This window comes from Sphaerodactylus townsendi, linkage group LG09, assembly GCF_021028975.2.
Source record: "Sphaerodactylus townsendi isolate TG3544 linkage group LG09, MPM_Stown_v2.3, whole genome shotgun sequence".
NCBI classification, from domain to species: Eukaryota; Metazoa; Chordata; class Lepidosauria; order Squamata; family Sphaerodactylidae; genus Sphaerodactylus; species Sphaerodactylus townsendi.
Window position 1 is genome coordinate 92,573,970 of NC_059433.1, and position 22,152 is coordinate 92,596,121.

At 45.1% G+C, this 22,152-nt stretch overlaps 1 protein-coding gene across 1 annotated transcript; it reads left to right on the forward strand.

The window, feature by feature from the left end:
• Positions 1 to 8,685: 8,685 nt before the first annotated feature.
• On the forward strand, positions 8,686 to 17,366 carry SLC7A13 (solute carrier family 7 member 13). The gene is made up of 4 exons (XM_048507740.1): positions 8,686 to 9,409; positions 10,114 to 10,245; positions 13,284 to 13,648; positions 16,165 to 17,366. The coding sequence occupies exons 1-4, from the start codon at positions 8,692 to 8,694 to the stop codon at positions 16,396 to 16,398; spliced, it is 1,449 nt and encodes a 482-aa protein (XP_048363697.1). The 5' UTR covers positions 8,686 to 8,691; the 3' UTR covers positions 16,399 to 17,366.
• Positions 17,367 to 22,152: the final 4,786 nt, after the last annotated feature.

Below are 22,152 nucleotides of genomic sequence, written 5' to 3' on the forward strand. Positions count from 1 at the left end.
AGGGGCCGTTAGTGCCGATCAAAGAGGAAGAGAGAAAGAGGGTGGCAACCGGGCGATAGAAGTGAGGCACTAATGCGGCTGACTCTGGGAAGCCTCAAACCCTTCGCCCGCCTCCCTCTCTTCGACGGTGGCATTGTTATTGTTTTTTTGTTGTGAACGTGTCACTGAATGACTTGCAAGGATCTAAAAGCTCTGTTCAAGAAAGCTTGTAAAGTTTCCCTGTTCAGTTTTATTAAATACTTAATTATTACTGGGAAAGCTGCATTAAGCTGGATGTTGTAAGCACCAGTCATGCACGTAGGTAAGGGGGGGGGAGGTTCTCGGGTTTGAAAAAAAAACCCCATTCATGTCCGAAGCTCCGCCCACCCGTTTGTGGGTTTTTAAAGCATTTTAGTGCTTTTTTGGTTTTTGGCCTGCAGGGGGCGCATTGTTTGGACTAGCAGCACCACACTTTCAGGGATTGTTTGGGGGACTCTCCTGATGATACTACCCGGGTTTGGTGAGATTTGGTTCAGGGGGTCCAAAGTTATGGACTCCCAAAGGGGGTGCCCCCATCCTCCATTGTTTCCAATGGGAGCTAATAGAAGATGGGGGCTACACTTTTGAGGGTCCATAACTTTGGACCCCCTGAACCAAACTTCACCAAACCTGGGATGTATTATCAGGAGAGTCTCTTACTGATACCACCCAGGTTTTGTGAAGTTTGGTCCAGGGGATCCAAAGCTATGGACTCCCAAAGGGAGTGCCCCATCCTCCATGGTTTTCAATGGGAGCTAATAGAAGATGGGGGCTACACCTTTGAGGATCCATAACTTTGGACCCCCTGAACCAAACTTCACCAAACCTGGGTGGTATCATTAGGAGAGTCTCCTAAAGATACCCTAAAATAAATAAGGGTCCATAAATAATAAGACCATGGTCCTCCGGGATTTTCTCGGGGACCTACAAATGGACTTGGCCTGCGTCACCGAGACCTGGGTGCGTGAAGGGGAGACCGTTGCCTTAGGCGAGGTCTCACCCCCAGGTTTCAGCGGTCTCGCACCGTCACGCGAACACGGGCCGGGGTATGCGGCTATGTTCATCCGTAATACCATCCCTTTTAGGGCAGCCCCTGTCCCGGAGATCAATGGTCTGGAGTGTGTCGGCCTAGAGTGGTTGGCCCAGGAGAGGTTGGCTGTTCTTCTGGTGTACCGGTCGCCTAGCGCACCGGGAGGTAGCCTGTCGCAGCTGCTGGAGGTGGTGGCGGACTGGGCGTTGCGGTTCCCCAGGCTTATTGTGCTGGGGGACTTCAATGTCCATGTCGACGCTGCCTCATGTGCGGTAGCTGCGGACCTGGTGTCATCCATGGCGGCACTGGGCCTCTCCTTGGTAAACTCTGGCCCCACTCATGAGGCCGGGCACACACTGGACTTGGTCTTCGGGTCGGGGGTTAATATGGTCATGTCCTCTATTGATAGAGTGCCATGGTCTGACCATTATGCCCTGAAGGTTCGGGTGGACATGCCACAACGCCCCTGTCTAGGCGATGGGCCCATTTTGGCCCGCCCGCGGAGACTAATGGATCCTATTGGATTCCTGAATGCTCTACGGGACTCTGAGCCCACTGGCACCCTCGATGACTTAGTGGAAGACTGGAACTCCCGTCTTTCCAATGCTATCGAGGTAGTTGCTCCCCGGCGTCCTCTACGCCCCTGCTCGCGGCTGGCCCCTTGGTATACTGAGGAGCTACGCCGTATGAAGCGGGAACTTAGACGACTAGAGCGAGTGTGGAGGAAAGCTCGTGACAAGGCTACACGAACATCTTATAGGACGTTTATGAAGGCCTATGAGATGGCGACGAAGGAGGCGAAGAGAGTCTTCTTTTCCTCCTCCCTCGCGTCTGCTAGCTCTCGCCCGGCACAATTGTTCCGTATTATTCGGTCCTTGACCTCATTGTCTGAGGGGTCTACAAATTGTCAATTGGCTATCAGCTGTGAGGCATTTATGAGCTTTTTTGCAGATAAAGTCATGTTGCTCCGCCAAGACCTTCCCGCCACCTTAGAGACAATAAGTGAGCTGGAGGCTCCCTTGCCGTCTTCTGGCCCTTGTTTGGCCCAGTTCTCCCTGCTCTCGGAAGCCGCTGTTGACAGGGCCCTGGCTGCTGTTAGACCTACTACCTGTCCTCTGGATCCGTGCCCCTCCTGGCTTATTAAAGCTTGCCAGGCGGAGTTACGACCCCACCTGTTGAGTATCATCAATAACTCCCTTGAGCAAGGAGTTTTCCCTGGTGGGTTGAAAGAGGCGGTGGTCCGCCCACTCTTGAAAAGACCATCGTTAGATCCTGGAGATCTGGCCACCACGCCGTCTCAATCTTTCGCTTCTGGGGAAGGTAATTGAGAGAGTGGTGCTGGAGCAGCTTCGGTTTCCTGGAGGACACATCGCTTTTGATCCCTTTCAGTCCGGTTTCCGTGCTGGGCATGGGACGGAGACTGTTCTCGCCGCCGCCACAGATTTGTTCGCTACAACTAGACCGAGGCGGATCGGCGCTGCTGGTTTTGTTAGATCTAACCGCAGCGTTTGATGTGGTCGATCATGACCTTTTGACCCACCGCCTGGCCGCTTCCGGGGTGCGGGGCACTGTCCTTCAGTGGATTGCCTCGTTCCTCCGGGACCGGACTCAGCAAGTGTGGTGTGGGGACCAAGCATCCCGAAGGTGCTCACTTCATTGTGGTGTGCCCCAGGGAGCTTTGTTGTCCCCGCTATTATTTAACATCTATATGCGACCCCTTGCTCAGTTGGTGCGGAGCTTCGGGCTGACGTGTCACCAGTATGCTGATGACACTCAGCTCATTCTGTTGATGGAGGGGGAAGCAGCTGCCGCCCCTGCGGCTCTCCAGCATTGTTTGGAGGCTGTGGCTGGTTGGTTGAAACAGAGCAGGCTGAAGCTGAATCCATCGAAGACGGAGATCCTCTGGGCGAGACGTGAGGGGGAGGGAGGAGATTTCCAGCTGCCGGTGTGGGAGGGGGCTATATTGGCACCAGCCCCCTCTGTCCGTGACCTGGGGGTCCACCTGGATTCGTCTCTTTCTATGGAGACCCAGGTGGCCCATATAACCCGGGTCACGTTTTACCATCTTCGACAGGCCCGACGGCTGGCTCCCTTCCTCTCCCAAGCCGATCTGACCACTGTGGCCCATGCAACGGTCACCTCCAGGCTGGATTATTGCAACTCACTCTACGCAGGCCTTCCCTTGCGTTTGATTCGGAGACTGAAAATGGTCCAGAATGCAGCGGCCCGTATGCTCACGGGCGGTGCCATTAGAGAACACATTACACCTGTGCTTCGCCGCTTGCACTGGTTACCAATTGAGTACCGAATCATCTTCAAGGTGTTGGTGCTAACCTTTAAGGCCTTGCGCGGCCTGGGACCTCCGTACCTACGGGACCGTCTTACCCCATATGTCCCAAATCGATCTCTGCATTCGGCAGAGGCCAACTTACTGGTGATCCCTGGCCCCTCAATGATACGGTTGGTTTTCCACCCGGCCAGGGCCTTTACAGCCCTGGTTCTCGCCTGGTGGAACGCTCTTCCACCAACAGTCCGGCCCCGCGCGGATCTCATCGAAGTTCAAGAGGGCCTGTAAGACGGAGCTGTTCCGCCAAGCCTTTGGGGAGGCTAGCCGTTGATGGGGGCCCCCTCCCTATACAACATCAAGTGGATTCTACCGTCTCTCCCCTCTTTCTTTTTGGGATTAGAGGAACTGATAATAGATGCCATTCTTGTTTTAATACCAATTTTAATGCTGCTTTTAAGATGAGATAGGGTTTATTTTTAATTATTAGAGCCTGTATTTATTGATGCTGTGGTTTAAATTGTTATTGTGCTCTATCTGTGCGTGTTCACCGCCCTGAGCCCTTCGGGGGAGGGCGGTCTATAAACCCAATAAATAAATAAATAAATAAATAAATAAATAAATAAAAATAAATAAATAAATAAAAGTTTGGTGCTGCTAGCTCAACAATTGCACCCATGACAGCAGGCACCCCCTAAATTTCCCCAGATTCTCGTTTTAAATCCACCCTCTTTGGCATGGATTTAAAGGGAGAATCTGAGGTCCTCAGTTTAGAAGAAGAAGAAGAGTTTGGATTTATATCCTCCCTTTCTCTCCTGTAGGAGACTCAAAGGGGCTTACAATCTCCTTTCCCTTGCTCCCTCACAACAAACACCCTGTGAGGTGGGTGGGGCTGAGAGAGCTCCAAAAAGCTGTGACTAGTCCAAGGTCACCCAGCTGGCATGTGTGGGAGTGCACAGGCTAATCTGAATTCCCCAGATAAGTCTTCACAGTTCAAGTGGCAAAACAGGGAAACCCGGTTCCTCCAGATTAGAATGCACCTGCTCTTAACCACTACGCCACATTGAAAGTGATGCTGTTTCAGGGTGGGGGATAATCCACCCCAAAACAGCATCACTTTCAATGTTCTTTAACTAGGGGCCCCAGATTCTCCCTTTAAGGTGGATTTAAAAGGAGAATTTGAGCTCTCTAGTTTAAACTCCATTGAAAGTGATGCTGTTTGGGGGTGGATTCCAGCATCACAGCAGCTGCTGGGGGGGGGGGGGTGCAAAACTCAGATTTTGCACCAGGCTCCATTTTCCCTCTATGCCTCTGCCCAGAGGGGAGGGGCAGGGCAGGGCAGGGCAGGGCAGGGCAGGGGAGTCTGCTATCCCCGACCTTGGAGAGCTGCTTTTATAAGCGCTAGTCCAGGGGCGGGGCTTGGGGAGGCGTGGCCATGCCTTAGGGGCGAGTGGGGGTTTGGCCACACCCCCGAACCCCCCCATAAAAAATCTATACCTACGTCCTTGGCACCAGTGATTTTGTACATCAATGATCATTTTCTGCACCCTTTTTACAATCTTGATTTTTTGCAACATTATATTGTTTTTATGTTCATTCCTTATTGTATGCATGTGTGTGAAAATGCAGTCAAGTTGCAGCCCACTTCTGGAGACCCATCAAGCTCTGTTCAAGAAAGCTTGTAAAATTTGTTCTGTTCAATTTTATTTCATAATTATTCACCTTCCCGGGAAAGCCATGTCATATTATATGTGCACTGTTGCCATGTCATATTATATCTCCAAGGGCTCCTTTCCATTGTACTATAATGATACGCCTTAATATAAGGTATTACACCTCTAACAATAAATTAAGCCCTTTGCTGTACTACCCTGCAGTACATCAACCTGTGACAAAATTCATATTTGACAGTACATACTTTCAGGTTCTCCAGAACGCTTCATCAGGCTGGAAAATGGTAAAGATGGGCAATCTTTACAATGGTACACTTGAAGCCTCCTTGGTTCCAGGTGAAATTTACTCTGCTGACTTCATAGGATCTGGATGGCATTTCAGTAATTCCTCTTACAGAAGTTTCAGAAGCCTGGATCAATATGGATAGATTTGGTGGACTAAATGCTGCTGATAGAAGTCACTCCTGCCCGTTACACCAAACAGCAAGGCTGGTCCATGAGCACCTCCATTATCTTAACCTGTTCTGCAAGTGTTGGCTCTATTTCATCCTTGACACATAGATCCGCTTTTTCTAAAACAGCTGCCTTCTCAGCCAATATCACTCTGTATTCAGCTTCAGCTTGTTCTACTTTAGCCAGCTGGTCACAGTGTCAAAGCACCGCTTAAAAGCCATCATGGACACATCTGGTGGCTTGGATGATGAAATATGGAGCTGAGTGTCATCTGTGTATACATGACACCCAGGTGAGAAGTGACAGGTGATCTCAGTATTTGATCATATTGTGATCCAGGATAAGGTGCCATGCATTTAGAAGTTTTTGATACCATGTATTTAGAAGTTCACTGTATATAGCAGTGAATGTCTCTTTTTATATGGTGACTGTCATGATATATATATCCTACTACAGTTAAACCAAATAAATATTTTAATTGAAATCTATTGCTTTATGTGCATCATATGTAATTGTACTTATGTAATAAATTGGTTGAGTCAGTGTGGTGTAGTGGTTAAAAGTGGCAGGCTCTAATCTGGAAAACTGGGTTCAATTCCCTCCCTCCCATGAAGCCTGCTGGAAGACCTTCGGCCAGTCTCAGTTTTCTCAGAACCATCTCAGCCCGGGTGGAGGCAGGCAATGACAAACCACCTCCTAATATCTTTTACCTTCAAAATCCTATAGGTTTGTCGTAAGTCAGCTGTGTGTCTAGGGGTAGGGGCGGGCTCGGTATTGCAAGCCGTGGAGGCTTTGCAGCCCACTACCCCTGACAGGAAGGGGTGACACCTAATGGGCCAGCGCCCAAGTGCCACCTGGTAACTTGCTGTCCCAGTTTTCCCCAACTCTGGAATCGGAGGCGGTGGCCGGGTTCAGCACGCTTGCTGCTCGACTGGAGACGGTGTCGGGTTCAGCATGCTTGCTGCGCGGCGGCTTGGATGTGCCCCGCATTCTTGCCCAGCTTCTTCGCCAATGTATAAAATGGGCCGTGGCCGAATTTATTCCAATCAATTGTTTTGTGTGGTTTTCTTGGGTAACAAGGGAGCCCTTATGCACATCAGCATGCAAACTCTTTATTCACAGAGGGAGATTTTCCTTTTCTTAAATGTTATAGGCTTCTGTGTTTTAGCTTTTCATGTGTTCTGATTAAAAGGCCTTTGGGGGAGAGGATCAATGCTCTAATTTGTAAAAAGAGTTGTTTTAATTATTATGCTCCCCATGCCTATTGTATGATATACAACTGAGTTTTTGGGCATATGCGATTGGTGTCTTATTTATTGGAAATACATCCTGTACTTAGAAAGCCTGGGTTCAGTTATGACATTGATGTGGATTTAAAATATTTAACACTGTTTATCTCTTCTGTTTGGTCAAGTCTTCCCGTTCCAAGGTATGCATACATTTTTAGAGAAGTGGCTGATTACCTATAAATTAGCTTGTTTACCTATGAGAGACTAAATCAGTTAATCCATGTTCAGGAAGAACAATTTTCTAACCACAGTAAAGTTTCTATGGATATAACGCGGTGTTTGTGGGTAAACAGCCTTGCCACATATGCACAACAGATACTAATGTGGAAAGTATGCTTGTTTATGTAAAATAGAAGTCCAGTGATACTTTTAACTCTTATAGCACTTATTCCAGTGCTGTGAGTTTTTGTCTGTCAGAGGTCATTTTTTTCAGATGCTACCAAGAGAAAATCATCTTCATGTTGAAGATGGACCAAGCTTACTTTCTGCTGCTCCAGAGACTAGGACAAGGAGTAATGGATTCAAGGTGCAGGAAAAGAGATTCCACGTAAACATTAGGAAGAACTTCCTGACAGCAAGGGCTGTTCGACAGTGGAATGCACTACCTCAGAAGGTGGCAGTCTCTTTGAAGGTTTTTAAACAGAGGCTAGATCAGGAATGCTCTCCAGAGGTTCAGGGTCAGCACTTCATCAGCCCCTTCCTGCATGGCCAATTGGCCATCCAGGAAGGGGCTGATGGGAATTGTAGTTCCTGAACATCTGGAGAGCCGCAGGTTCCCTACCCCTGGGCTAGATGATGATCTGTCAAGGGTGCTTTGATGGTGTATCCCTGCATGGCAGGAGATTGGCTCTTGTGGTCTCTTCCAACTTTATGATTCTATTATTTTCCATAGTATTTATAAAGAAAAGTACAGGAGGGGAGAAGGGAGGAGTTGGGAAGAGAGAAGCAAGATGTGAATGATAAATATTTCAGGTGTAATTCTCTGTGAAAAGTGAGTGGCTCAGATTGGATTGTTATTCATAATGGACTGAGATTCTAGCCTGCTCCTCGTGGGGGGGGGGGGGCAGATCAACAAGAGAGTAATTAAATGGGGTATTTATTTTTTTCTTGTATGAGTGAAATTACATTTTAATGTTCGTGTATATTTTTATGTATCTAATTATACGCCCTGTTTTTCCCCCCATCATTGAAAAATGTAGCTACGGTAATATTTTCCTTGAGAATTTAACAATTCTGGCATTGATTCATATAACTGTTTGGTTCTGTGGTAGTTGTTATAGCCAGGACTGAACAATGAGACTGGAATGCCAATGTGTCTTAGAAATGACGCAAGTGGTTTGTTCATGGTTGTTATGCTTTGTTGTGGTTTGTTCTCTATGTTTATTTGGAAATAACTCATGGGGCAATCCTATGCTGACTGACATCACTCTTAAGCCCCTTAAAATCAATAAAGTAGATAGGAAGCAATTTGTTCTGACAATGAGGAGTATGTTGTCTTAACTGCATTAGTCAGTTGTATCCATGAAGCAGAGGAACTGTGAATGCAAGCAAAATAAAGACAATTTAAATGTGTCTTCATGTGAAAAGGGTTACATAAATAGTGATGATTATAGACTGTAATGGTGATGATTAATCATCTGCCCGGAGTACAGTTGCATTTCTGTCATCTAGTTCAGCATAAACAGAGTGTTCTATTTTACATTTTTTCAACATAATCAGTTTGAGAATGCTGATTAAATTGTCATTTTCAAAGACGGGCAAATTACTTTTAAGGAGGCACAAAGTTAATTATTAGCAATTTGAGTACTTTGCGTGTTAAACATAGAAGGATAATCTATTCGTAATGACCTTGCAAAAATTTCCAGCACTCAAGTGAGGAGGCAGCAAATGATGATCTTCAGATTATTGACTGTTCTCAGCTGAAAAGCAGCAGGAGAGGAAAACATGGAGAAAGACCTCTGTGATCCAGCCAAAAGAGGAAATAAAGACTGTGATATGCAGCTCAAAAAAACTATTGGATATATTGAAGGGGTTAGCTTTATAATGGGTACAATCGTAGGAGCAGGGATCTTTGTATCTCCTACAGGGGTTCTGCAATACTCTTTACTCAATGTTGGTGTTGCGCTGATCATCTGGACTATTTGTGGCCTCATATCTCTAATGGGCGCTCTCTGTTATGCAGAGCTAGGCACAGCTTTGCCTTTATCAGGAGGAGAATACAGCCACATAAAGAGAGCTCTTGGCTCTCCTCTTGCTTTCATTTTTATGTGGACAGCACTGTTTAATAAACCAGCATCCAACGCTGCTCGGGCTTTGCTGTTTGCAGAGTATGCAATCCAACCTTTCTACGGCGAGTGCCAGGCTCCCGAACTGCTGAAAAAAGGCTTAGCTCTGGCTGTTCTCTGGTCTCTTGGGATCCTCAATGGCCGAAGTGTCAAGATGGCTGCTTGGGTGCAGACTGTTTTCACGATACTAAAAATGATGGCTCTGTCTGCAATTGCAGTTAGTGGGATTGTCTTACTGCTAAGAGGGAGGAAAGAGAATGTAGCAAGATTTGAGAATGCTTTCAGTGCAGAGGTTCCTGATGCCGCTCAGGTCGCAGAAGCCTTTTACCAAGGACTGTATGCATATGGTGGCTGGTGGTCTCTCAATTATTTGGCAGGTATAACTTTCCTTTTCTTTCTGCTTACCGGCAACCATATTTACTTATCCAAACCCTACTGAAATAGAGCTACCTGCTAGTTTCTGGTGAAATTCCAGCCTTCACCGCAGACTTAATACGTGTGCACAATAGTTCCATGTCAGATCAGCTCAAGGTGAGTTCAGACTATGTGAAATTATTATTGTAGTTTTCCACAAGCTGTGCATGTATGTTTTGAAAAATACTTTATCTCTTTCATGCTTCCATTATTTAGTGTGCTGAAGAGCTATTTCTAATAATTCCAGAGTTTAAACTGTATGTCTAGAGGCAGTATAGAAAATAAATGTTTTCTCTTCATTTTATGATAAATTTGTCACCAAACCTTTTTTTCTGTATTCACACAATGAGAAGTAAAAGTAAGACCATGTATTCTGTTGATACTCTACTGCTGTCTGATCCCAGCATACTGGAAGATTCAAGACCTGTGGTTATATGCCTTTGCTATATAGTGGCCATGATCCAGAACTTCAGTGCTCACATAACGATTTTCTGCAGGGAATATCCTAACTCTACATTCTCTTGGAAGTCCAGAGTGGTCCTCAAAGGGGTTACTTCAAAGACTAGAGAATCTCCCTGTTTCTATTATATGAGACTGAGATTTGGAAATCTATAAGGTATATAGATAATATTTTGTGATAAAATATGTTCTAAATTGTATATTCCAGAGGAGATGGAAAACCCAAGCAAAAATATTCCCAGGACTGTGATGACTGCACTTCCTTCCGTAACTGTGTTTTATTTGCTGGTAAATGTTTCGTACCTGACAGTTCTCACACCCAAAGAAGTTGTCTCCTCAGGTATGATTAACAGTTTTAATCTCTGACTTAGTGAAAGATTTACTAACACATGTATCAGACAACATAGAATTCACTAAATAAATTCAGGAAAACCATTGCAGAGATTTTGACCAATATTGTAAACATACTTAAATGTAAATTATTATGAATTCTGCTGAACAGAGGCATAGAACAAAAGCAAGCATGGTGCTGGATGATCCATCCTTGAATCCCCCAAACTTTTTTAAAAACAAAAATGGCAATAGGAGCCATGCTCGCTCCACTTCTGATTTTGCCAAGAGTATTGGGGGCAGGAAGAATATTTAAGTTTCCTACCACAGTATGACATTGCAGAAGGGTGTTGCACCCCTGACAGCAGGCACCCCCCAAATTTCCCCAGATTCTCCTTTTGAATCCACCCCCTTTGGCATGGATTTCAAGGGAGAATCTGAGGTCCCCAGTTTAAACATTGAAAGTGATGCTGTTTCAGGGTGGGGGATAATCCACCCCAAAACAGCATCACTTTCAACGTTGTTTTAACTGGTGACCCCAGATTCTCCCTTTAAGGTGGATTTTAAAAAAGAATCTGGGATCCCTAGTTTAACCACCATTGAAAATGATGCTGTTTGGGGGTGGATTCCAGCATCACAGCAACCACCCATGGGGGGTGGGGGGTGCAAAACTCAGATTTTGCACCGGGCTCCATTTTCCCTAGCTATGCCTCTGCCTGGAGGGGAGGGCAGAAGGGACTGCTGGCTGCCGCTGGGAGCCCAGCCCCGGGGGGGGGGGGGGTCTGCCATCCCTGACCTTGGAGAGCTGCTTTTATAAGCACTAAGACTGGGGGTGGGGCTTTGGGAGGCATGGCCACACCCCCAGAGGCAGGTGGGGGCATGGCCCCGCCCCGAACCCCCCCATAAAAAATCTATACCTACATCACTGCTTCAAATGGTCTTTGAAGAGCATCTAAGAGGTCTCAGGTAGAGATGGGGTTTCACCTCATCGGGTTCTTCTGCTTCTCTCTCTCTCTGTTGAAGACCACCCAAGGTTGTCCTCCCCCAAGAAGCATCTACTCTCCCGGCCCCATGTCTCACTACAAGCCCCATGAGACCTTCAGTTTTCATAGGGCTCTGTTGTCATGGCAACTTATCTGCATCAGACCTTGACCCTGAATTGCTTTTGGATGTCATGATTTCATACCCAGCTGGCAACTGCCACTCTCTAGTGCAGGGGTAGGGAACCTGTGGCTCTTCAGTTGTTCAGGAACTACAATTCCCATCAGCCTCTGTCAGCATGGCCAATTGGCCATGCTGGTAGGGGCTGATGGGAATTGTAGTTCCTGAACATCTGGAGAGCCGTAGGTTCCCTACCCCTGCTCTAGTGGAATGGCCCCATCCAGGCCAGAGGTGGGTGGCAAATACATAATTTCACATATTTTTATGTGCAAACTTAAGACAATCTCCTCTTAATATCACCCCTGACATACACTCATATTCCTTTTGAACAATAATGGTAATTTCATGTGGGTCTCCTTTCTATCAATAGCACACTATAGTCTGATTGCTTTGCTCAGAGGTTCCAAAGCACCACAATAAGAGCCCATTCTATTACTGTGGACGTGGTGCCTTTCGTTGTACATAAACCAATGTAGAATTTACCTTTTTTGCAGCAACATTTTCCCAGGTAGTTTTAGGATAGTGGGAGGTGCACTACTTCAAACCATCTTTTTGGTACAGTGATTAAAAGGCCAGGAATATTGTCATACATTGAATGTAGATATCCCAGGTCAATTAACATCAAGGATCTGGAACAGAATCCCACTCATTTAGCAAGATTTTGTTGTAGTAGTTGCTTTGGAGCTTCTTTTTAGAACAGAAATCTCTGTTGAACTGTAAGCATCAGATCGTTCTAGAATATTGTGTACCCACATTCAAAAGCCAGATGGATGAGCACTGGGGACAGGGCTTTTTTGTTGTTGTTGGGGTGCCAATTCTCTATAATTTTCTCTCCACAGAGATTTAGCTGGCAATTAACTGGCTGCCTTTTAGATACCAAATGAAAACTCCCCACCCCACCCCGCCTTTGTTTACGGTACTTGTTCATGTCTTCCTTGCAGTATTTCATTATCACATCTTTTTATGGTTTAAATATTTGTTTTTATGCTTGTTATGCTGCTTTTTAGGTTTTGTGTTTTTGTGTTGCTACTTTTTCTGGGGAGGGTTAGCTTTTCTTATGATTGGAAGGGTCCATATAGGCCATCTAGTCCCACCCGCTGCTTAGTGTAGGATTGACCTAGAACATTGCTGACAAGTGTTCAGCAGCTTAAAAACTGCCAGATCGGGGTAGCTCACCACCTCCCTAGGCAGCTGATCCTACTGTTGGACAACTTTAACTGTAAAAAAAATTCCTAATATCCAGCTGATACCTTTCCACCCATAATTTAAAGCAATTATTGCAAGTCCTGCTCCCTGCCCTCCTCTAAGTGACAGCCCTTCAAATACTTTAAGACGGCAGTCATATTTCCTCTCAATCTCCTCTTTACCAGACTAAACATTCCTAAGTCTCTCAGACTTTCCTCATAGGACTTAGTCTACAGGCCTCTGATCATCCTCATTGCTCTCCTCTGCAAATTTCATAAGTAGTCCCTCCACACCCTTATCCAGATTATCTGCAAAAATATTGAAAAGTATAGGGCCTAGAATTGAGTCCTGTGGCACACCACTGACACCTCCCTTCATTCTGATGAAATGCCACTGACAATTACTCTTTGAGTGCAGTTTTCCAATCAGTTCTCTATCCACCCAATTATCCTAGAGTCCAGTCCACAGTTTGCCACTTTTTGGTGGGGTTTCTATATATTGTTATGCTGCTGGCTTTCTATCATTTTTATCTCTTGTGGATTTTGTGAGGGTTGTAAGCCACCCGGATTATATTTTGTGGAAAAGGTGGGATGTACACAAATAAACAGAGACTCACTTGCTGATCCTGCCATGTTTAACCAAATGGCTTTACAGCTGAGCTGTTAGCTGAAGTCATTTAATAATTTTGGTATTTTCTTGCAGTTGCTGTAGCAGTCACCTGGGCTGACAGAGTGATCCCTTCAGTTGCATGGATTATTCCTGTATCTGTGGCTATTTCAATATTTGGTGCACTTAACAGCAGCATGTTTATACTGGGACGATTAAGCTATGCTGGGAGTCAGTCTGGACATTTGCCTGTTATAATATCCATGCTTAATGTCCACTATTGGACTCCAGCACCAGCCATGATTTTCTCAACTGTTATTGCATCCATTTTTATTATCCCATCAGACCTAATTGCTTTAACCAATTATTTTGGATTCTCTCTCTGGCTCATGGTTGGATTTACGTGCAGCAGCCTGATTGTCCTCCGTTACCGAGAACCTAATCTACACAGGCCATATAAGGTAAAAGGAATAAAGCAAAATATGTAATGGAAATGTCTAAAAGTATTTTATTATGAATAATGTTTGGGTCTTGCAAACCCTTACAAGACTGCAGTGCTGCAATGCATAGACCATGTCATTTAAACAAGCTTAGCACAACTGATATAAGTGACACTGCAGTGTCCAAACTGGTTTTTAAATTGACTTCATCAGGGGATCACAAAGAATAAGATAAGCATCTTGAGGGAATGCATGTGATTAGCATAGGATATTTACAGTTATATTGTTGCATGGGGACATTTGTTCAAGGAGCAAAAGGTAGCAGAAGCAAGCACCTTTATTGTGTTAGTTTCCTTTGGAGGATAGACTACTCACATTTCTGTAGTATTTATTTGCAAATTTGCAGGCATACAAGTGGAACACTGATGTAGGCAAAGAGGCATTCCCACAGGACAGCAGATCCATTACTCTACAGCAGATTGACAGAGGGATATCCTGTTATACCAGTGTATGCACATCTGTCTGTCTGTTTCTCTTGCTGTTCCTTCACACAGAGAGGCATATGAGGAACCACCTTCCCCAAACTCTATGGGAGTTTAAATAAAAACCGTCTGTTCACGAAGGAAAATTAACATTGTCATCAGCCTTCCTGGCTCCAGCTCCCTTAGGCCAATTTGTTCAACACTGAGTTTAATAAAGCTTATAATTTATCTATATTGGACAAATCCCAATCTGTTTCAGCCACTAAAATGAGCACCTTGTTTGGAAATATCTAGTTATCTGGTCATGTACAAGTGGAGAAGTGGGGAAAGAAGGAACACATAAGCCAATAATACTATTGTCATTTAGAACAATATAATATGGCACCATCAATGTGCAAGATGTCTTAAATAGTACAAAACAGCTTTGTGCCCTAGCTTATAATTTAAAAAAATGTAAACAGTATAAAAATCAACAAAAGATAATTCCATGTCCAACATGAACATAATCTTTTTTCTAGTTAATTAGTTTCATGTAATCTCACCTAATTCCCCTCCTTCCTCCAGCTCCCATTCTAATGCCCTTTGACCATTCAGATTCCATGATTTCTCAATGCTCTTCTTGGTATCAAAGAGAATCTTCTGCCTCCCTGTCTTCCATCAGCAAAAAAGTTATGAGATCCAACCCAATGTTTCCATTGAGTCTCATATAACAACTAATTAATATTACAAATACTAAATGATTCTAAACTTCCACTAGACTAATATTGCTCAATATTTGTATTCACAATTCTGATATACATGAACTTTTCTGTTTTTTGAGTTTTAACCTATATGTTAGCTTTAAAGATGTTAAATTTGTCTACCTTTCAACCATCTAAAATTCCAAACAGGGAATAGTGTAAACGGAAGGTGAGATGAATATGTATTCATTCCTGAAACAGATGTTTAGACATCTGTCTTCATAGCAGATGAGAAAGAAAGGGTGAGATTAGAAGACCAAAATTCATCTAACTCTTTTGCTTTTCTCCAGAGGGATCAGCTGCACAGAAACATGAACAGTTATCACAAGGAGATAGTGAGCCAGGGCTGGGGATGGGAAAAACAGATGGTCCAGTGGAAGTTTGAGCAAATTAATAATGTCTTAAGAACAGGTATTAGTTGAAGGCAGAAACAGCAGAGATTAAAAGTGAACAAAATAGAGAAAAGAGGGGACAAAGCTTCCAATACCCTCCCCCAACCCCCCCCCCCCCCACATAATGCAGACTGTGAAAGCAGTAACAAGCGGCCCAGGGAAGGTTGGCCATGAGTAACGGTGAAGGAGATAAAGTAATGATCTGGCAAAGGGGAGGAAGATATGTGGTCATTTTTGATTAATATGGTCAAGAGAGTGCTTAAGGTGGAGTTTGGCCAAAGGTAAAGATCAAAGGAGGAAGGTAGAAATGGGAACCAGGATATTCAGAGGAAGATTAACATCATGAATTCTGATGTTATCTAAGAGTTACATCTCTGAAACTACTGGAATCCATGGGTTGGTCTTAAATGCCATAGAACTGGTGACATTTCCTTGTCTAGAGACATTTGTGGGCTGCAAACTATGATTCTCTGTAATATATTAACCAAACATCAATGGGCATCTGAAATGTCTCATTTTTTGGAAAGCTCTCAGTTTTCTGGAGGAAGATGTATAAATGACATTAAAGTGGTAGTGAGTTTAGAAGAAAAATTAAATGTGTACCTCAATCAATACGGGTTTTACGGTCGCTTGATTACCATGCTTGAAACAAAGCCAATATGAGCCTTTCATGTGAACATGATGGAATAGTTGTTGCTGCTATGCAAGGTGACTGTAAGCTGATCATGAATATTTAAGAGATATGCAGCTTTAGAAAGGTTGTCCCTTGAGCTGCTTCAGTTGTTTTCACAGACTGGAAAACAGGTTGCTGGGAGCATGAGACCCTGTGTACAGAATATGAAAAAGAATTGTGTGTGTATCTACTTCATGCTTGTTTATATATCTGATTTTTGTTTTCTCAAAGCTCTTTTTCTCTTTTGCAGGTTTTTTTACCAGTTGCATATGGAATGGTGGCAGTTTCTCTGTTCTTAGTTTGTGTTCCTATAGTCTGGTCTCCAAAGGTGCAGTACATATACGCATTTCTTTTCATGATTGGGGGACTACTCTTATATGTGCCTTTTGTACACTTTAAAATACATTTTGAATTTCTTGACAAAATTACATGTTACTTGCAGTTGCTGCTGGAGGTTTCACATGCTAATGACAAATGTGAGTAATGGCTGTCATTTATGCACTGCAATTATTTTGAAAGGCGTCCTTTTAAGTTATGGGTTATTAGTAGCCATAAAGCTCTTCAAAAAATCATAGGAGGTAAATATTTTTAAAGAAGCACATTCCACAATATTTTTCTGCATTCTGCATTAACCATTTCATATCTGAACAATTGAAAGTAATGACTATACATTTTATATATATATATAAAGCTTTTAGATATATTGTGGTCTTTACAAAAAGTTGAAAGTGTTAATTACTTTGGTCAGTTTTATAATCATGTTGTTAGCAGCCCTGAGCTATGTGGATAAAACAAGTTAAATATTGACTCAGTTCAGACATCACAGGAAACTATTGTTTAATTAAATTAACATATTATTGTCGAAGGCTTTCACAGCCGGAATCACTAGGATGTTGTGGGTTTTCCGAGTTGTATAGCATCTGGCATCTGAAGATGCCGGCCACATGTGCAGGTGAAACATCAGGAGAAAATACTACTGGAACACGGCCATACAACCCAGGAAAAACCACAACATCCTAGCAAATTAACATAAGTGGTGTCATTGTCTGAATGCATGCCATTCCATTAACACTGGGTAGCTAGTGTCCATCAAACCAACTGAGAAGACAGCTGGTCTTAGCTATTGTTTTGTGTGACATCTGAATGCAGTCTTCCAGTTTTAATCCTGATTTAATACTGGCTTGATCCTGGGTGACACCTGGATGCAGAGGGAAGCAAATTAAACGAGCATGAATTGAGACAGACCAAGATTTGAGTGATCTGTGGTCTGATTCCTAGATTCACTAACTAATCATAATGAAAATAAAACATTGGTTTTCTGTTATGTCTGAACCAAGCCAGAGATGCACTGTTGAAAAATAAATGTAAATTGTAAGCTCTCAGGAATCAGGCATGTGTCTTTATATATTTTGCTTTGCTACTTTTTCCTCAATAAAAGGCCATATACACTGATGATACTATGCAAATCAATCAATGCAGAAGTAATCATAATTTTACTCCTTTAATGCAATCCCTGAATGTGCTTTTAATGAGATTTTTGCTTGGCCACCCCAGAAAGAGCTCTTGAGGACTTCTGACACTTTTAGAACTTTCTGTATGTCATGCCAGTCACTTTGTAGCCACTTCCCATTATGAAACAAGTACCAAAAGATTCTTCTAAGGATAAGGTGCATGGTTGGTCATTGAAATTCCAGTACATTGTTGTTGTTTTTAAACTGAAGAAAACTTTTTTGAACTTGTCCATAGTGAATGGTCTTTCTGTAATCCAGATATTTTGCACTCATGCACGCACGCACGCACGCACGCACGCACGCACGCACAGTTTGCTGAGGTCTTTCTCCTCAGTTTTTTTCCTGACGAGAGCATGGATCACTTGATTCAGAAAACCAGTAACCCAAAAAGACCTGAGTGAATCTCAATATAAAAAGAAAAGACTCTCAGGGGAGCCACCACTGAGAATGCACACGAACGGACCTTTAGTACTGGGAATGCCAATAGCTAACCCAATGAAATATCACAGTGATACTTTTTTTGCAAGCAGCAAAAAAAAAAATGGCTAGGATTTAATTGAATTTTTAATGATACACGGAGATGCCATCTAAATACAGAAAAACAGTGCCTTTTCTGCAGTCCAAGGTAATGACTCGCATTATTTCATGATGCAGTCAGGTGTGCACAGAACATGAATCCACCAAAATTACAGCGATCATACATCAGTGTTGTAGGCAGATGTTTGGGATTGGAAAACCAGGATCACTTGTTGTAAAATGATGTATATGAATCTGTCCACTAGATGGCGCCACTCTAATGCAGCTACCTTGAATAATCAAAGTGGATTATAGCACAGCATGAAATCATCAGCCCTCCCTAAGAATTGTAGTGAAATCATTATTTAGTTTGGGAGCTTAAAAACCTAAGACAAACAGACTCAAATCCAGGTTGGTATAGTGACACTGCAAATTTTATAAAGTGACCAAGAGAGCACAAAATTTCATTGGGATTACCGTATTGAGTACAGATGTGTATGTGAGAGAAAGAAGGTCAGCACATGTAAGATCTGCACATATAGGAAAGGTGCCAATATGACTGCCATTCAAGTGTTTTATAGTTTACCTGTATTTCATTTTCATGTTTACTTTTTGTGATTCTGTGTTTATTATGACCTTGCAGTTACAGCAGTAAAATTTACCTATCATTCAACTGTACTACTGAATGCCTATTCATGGAGCAATGATGGGACATTCTTTGTCCTTCTAGACTGGTGGTTCCCTAATTTTTTCAGGCTACTGCCCCCTTGGTTCCATAAACTCATCCTCAGTTCCCTCTACCTATCCTAAGAATTATTCAGAATAGTTTGCACGATCCACTAAGGAAGACAATAATAAAAAAAATTAAAACAGGAACAATTAATTGCACATTTACTCAAGACTCAGTTAAAATTATTCAACAGAATTAATGAACTTGATCCAGTGACACAAGTAATTTAGCAAGAATCTTAGACATCACATTTAGTTCAGCAAGTATCTTAGACATCACATTTAGTTCAGTGAATTCTTAATGCAGTGGATAGGGTTGAAGAAGTGGTAGCAGTGTTCCCAATGTATGGTTTAAAGACACTTAGCAGGAGCCTTAAATCACCATGTGACATTAGAAAGAATTTGGATGACCTCACAAAACCAAGTTTCACCAAATATGATGTTGGAAAGGCAACAAGGAACTTCTTAACCACTGTCCATAGTGAAGGATAACAGTCAGAAATTTCCACAGGTGTTAGAAAAAAGGGGGCATCAGCAGCCGGGCTCCCCAAAGGCCCGGTGGAACAGCTCCGTCTTGCAGGCCCTGCGAAATTCAGTAAGATCCCGTAGGGCCCGCGTAGCTGGAGGTAGAGCGTTCCACCAGGCAGGGGCCAGAGCTGTAAAGGCTCTGGCCCGGGTGGAGGCCAGCCGCATCATTGAGGGGCCAGGGATCACCAGTAAATTTGCCTCTGCTGAACGCAGAGGCCGATTTGGGACATGTGGGGCAAGACGGTCCCGTAGGTACGGGGGTCCCAGGCCGCGCAAGGCCTTAAAGGTCACAACCAACACGTTGAAAATGATTCGGAATTCAATCGGTAACCAGTGCAGGTGGCACAGCACAGGTGAGATATGGTCTCTGGCGGCACCTCCTGTGAGCAATCGTGCCGCCGCATTCTGGACCAATTTTAATTTCCGAATCAGACGCAAGGGAAGGCCTGCGTAGAGCGAGTTGCAATAATCCAGTCTGGAGGTGACCGTTGCATGGATCACGGTGGCCAGGTCCGGTTGAGAGAGGAAGGGGGCCAGCCGCCGGGCTTGGCGCAGATGGAAAAACGCAACCCGGGTTACATGGGCCACCTGGGTCTCCATTGAGAGAGACAAATCCAGGTGGACCCCCAGGCTATGAATGGAGGGGTCTGGTGCCAATGTAGCCCCCTCCCACACCGGCGGCTGGAAATCCCCAACCCCTCCCTCCCGCCCCAGCCAGAGGATCTCCGTCTTTGACGGGTTCAGTTTTAACCTGCTCTGCTTCAACCAAGCAGCAGCCTCCTCCAAACAATGCTGGAGAGCCGCAGGGGCGATGACCGTTCCCCTCTCCATCAACAGAATGAGCTGAGTGTCATCAGCATACTGATGACAGGTCAGCCCAAAGCTCCGTACCAACTGAGCAAGGGGTCGCATATAGATGTTAAATAATAGCGGGGACAACAGTGCCCCCTGAGGCATACCACAATGAAGTGGGCACCTCCGGGAAGCTTGGTCCCCGCACCACACTTGCTGACCCCGATCCCGGAGAAACGAGACAATCCACTGAAGGACGGTGCCCCGCACCCCGGAAGCGGCCAGGCGGTGGGTCAAAAGGTCGTGGTCGACCACATCAAACGCTGTGGTAAGATCTAACAACACCAGCAGCACCAATCCGCCTCGGTCGAGTTGCATACGGAGCATATCTGTGATGGCGACAAGAACAGTCTCCGTCCCATGCCCAGCACGGAAGCCGGACTGGAAGGGGTCAAAGGCCGATGTGTCCTCCAGGAAGCCCTGAAGCTGCTCCAACACCACTCTCTCAATTACCTTCCCCAGAAATGAAAGATTCGAAACGGGGCGGTAATTGGCCAGATCTCCAGGATCTAACGATGGTCTTTTTAAGAGTGGGCGGACCACTGCCTCCTTCAACCCACCCGGAAAAACTCCTTGCTCAAGGGAGCTATTGATGATATTCAACAGGTGGGGTCGTAGCTCCGCCCGGCATGCTTTAATAAGCCAGGAGGGGCACGGATCCAGAGGACAGGTAGTAGGTCTAACAGCAGCCAGGACCCTGTCAACAGCGGCCTCAGAGAGCAGGGAAAACTGGGTCAAACAAGCGCCAGAAGATGGCAAGGGAGCCTCCAGTTCATTTATTGTCTCTAAGGTGGAAGGAAGGTCCTGGCGGAGCGACACGACTTTATCCGCAAAAAAGCTCATAAATGCCTCACAGCTAATAGCCAATTGGTGATTTGTAGAGACCTCAGACAAAGAGGTAAGCGACCGAATGATACGGAATAATTGTCCTAGGCGGGAGCTAACAGATGCGAGAGAAGAGGAGAAGAATGTCCTCTTCGCCTCCTTTGTCGCCATCTCATAGGCCTCCATAAACGTCCTATAAGATGTTCGCGCAGCCTCATCATGAGATTTCCTCCACACTCGCTCTAGCGGTCTGAGCTCCCGTTTCATACGGCGTAGCTCCTCAGTATACCAAGGAGCCAGCCGCGACCGGGAGCGCAGAGGGCGCCGGGGAGCAATAGCCTCAATGGCGTCGGAAAGGCGAGAATTCCAGTCTTCCACTTGCTCATCGAGGGTGCCGGTAGGTTCAGGGTCCCGCAGAGCATTCAGGAATCCAATAGGATCCATAAGTCTCCGCGGGCGGGCATAAATCCGCCTGTCGCCTAGACAGGGGTGTCACGGCACATCCATCCGGACCTTCAGGGCATAATGGTCAGACCATGGCACTCTATCAATAGAGGATATGACCATATCAATTCCCGACCCAAAGACCAGGTCTAGTGTGTGCCCGGCCTCATGAGTGGGGCCAGAACTTACCAAGGAGAGGCCCAGCATCGCCATGGATGACACTAGGTCCGCAGCTCCCGTACACGAGGCGGTGTCGACATGGACGTTGAAGTCACCCAAGACAATAAGTCTGGGGAACTGCAACGCCCAGTCAGCCACCACCTCCAGCAACCGTGGCAGGCCGTCCCCCGGTGCACTAGGCGACCGGTACACCAGGAGGACAGCCAACCTCTCCGAGGCCAACCACTCCAGGCCGACACATTCCAGACCCACGATCTCTGGGACAGGGACAGCCCTGAAGGGGATAGTATCACGGATGAACACTGCAACTCCACCCCCCCCGGCCCTGTGTTCGTGACCGGTGGAGGCACGCGAAACCCGGTGGGGAGCCCTCGCCTAAGGCAACGGTCTCCCCTTCTCGTACCCAGGTTTCGGTAATGCAAGCCAGGTCCATCTGTAGATCTGCGAGATATTCTCGGAGAATGGCGGTCTTATTATTGATGGACCTGGCATTTATCAATACCAGTGACGAAGCAGAGTAGCCCTGATCCCTACCACCCACGTTCCTCGGGATAGAACGGAGGTCAGAAGGCAGGCGAGCATATCTGCATCTCGCCCATCTTCTCTCATTATGTGCAGGAAAGTTTCACTGATGATTTTTCCACAATTTTTTT

What these genes read in the sequence shown, in the direction of transcription:
- SLC7A13 (XM_048507740.1), top strand. Translation starts at nt 8,692, where the DNA reads ATGGAGAAAGACCTCTGTGATCCAGCCAAAAGAGGAAATAAAGACTGT. An exon ending in CAAAGAAGTTGTCTCCTCAG is followed by an intron (nt 10,246 to 13,283) that starts GTATGATTAACA and finishes ATTTTCTTGCAG; the next exon opens with TTGCTGTAGCAGTCACCTGG. An exon ending in ATCTACACAGGCCATATAAG is followed by an intron (nt 13,649 to 16,164) that starts GTAAAAGGAATA and finishes TCTCTTTTGCAG; the next exon opens with GTTTTTTTACCAGTTGCATA.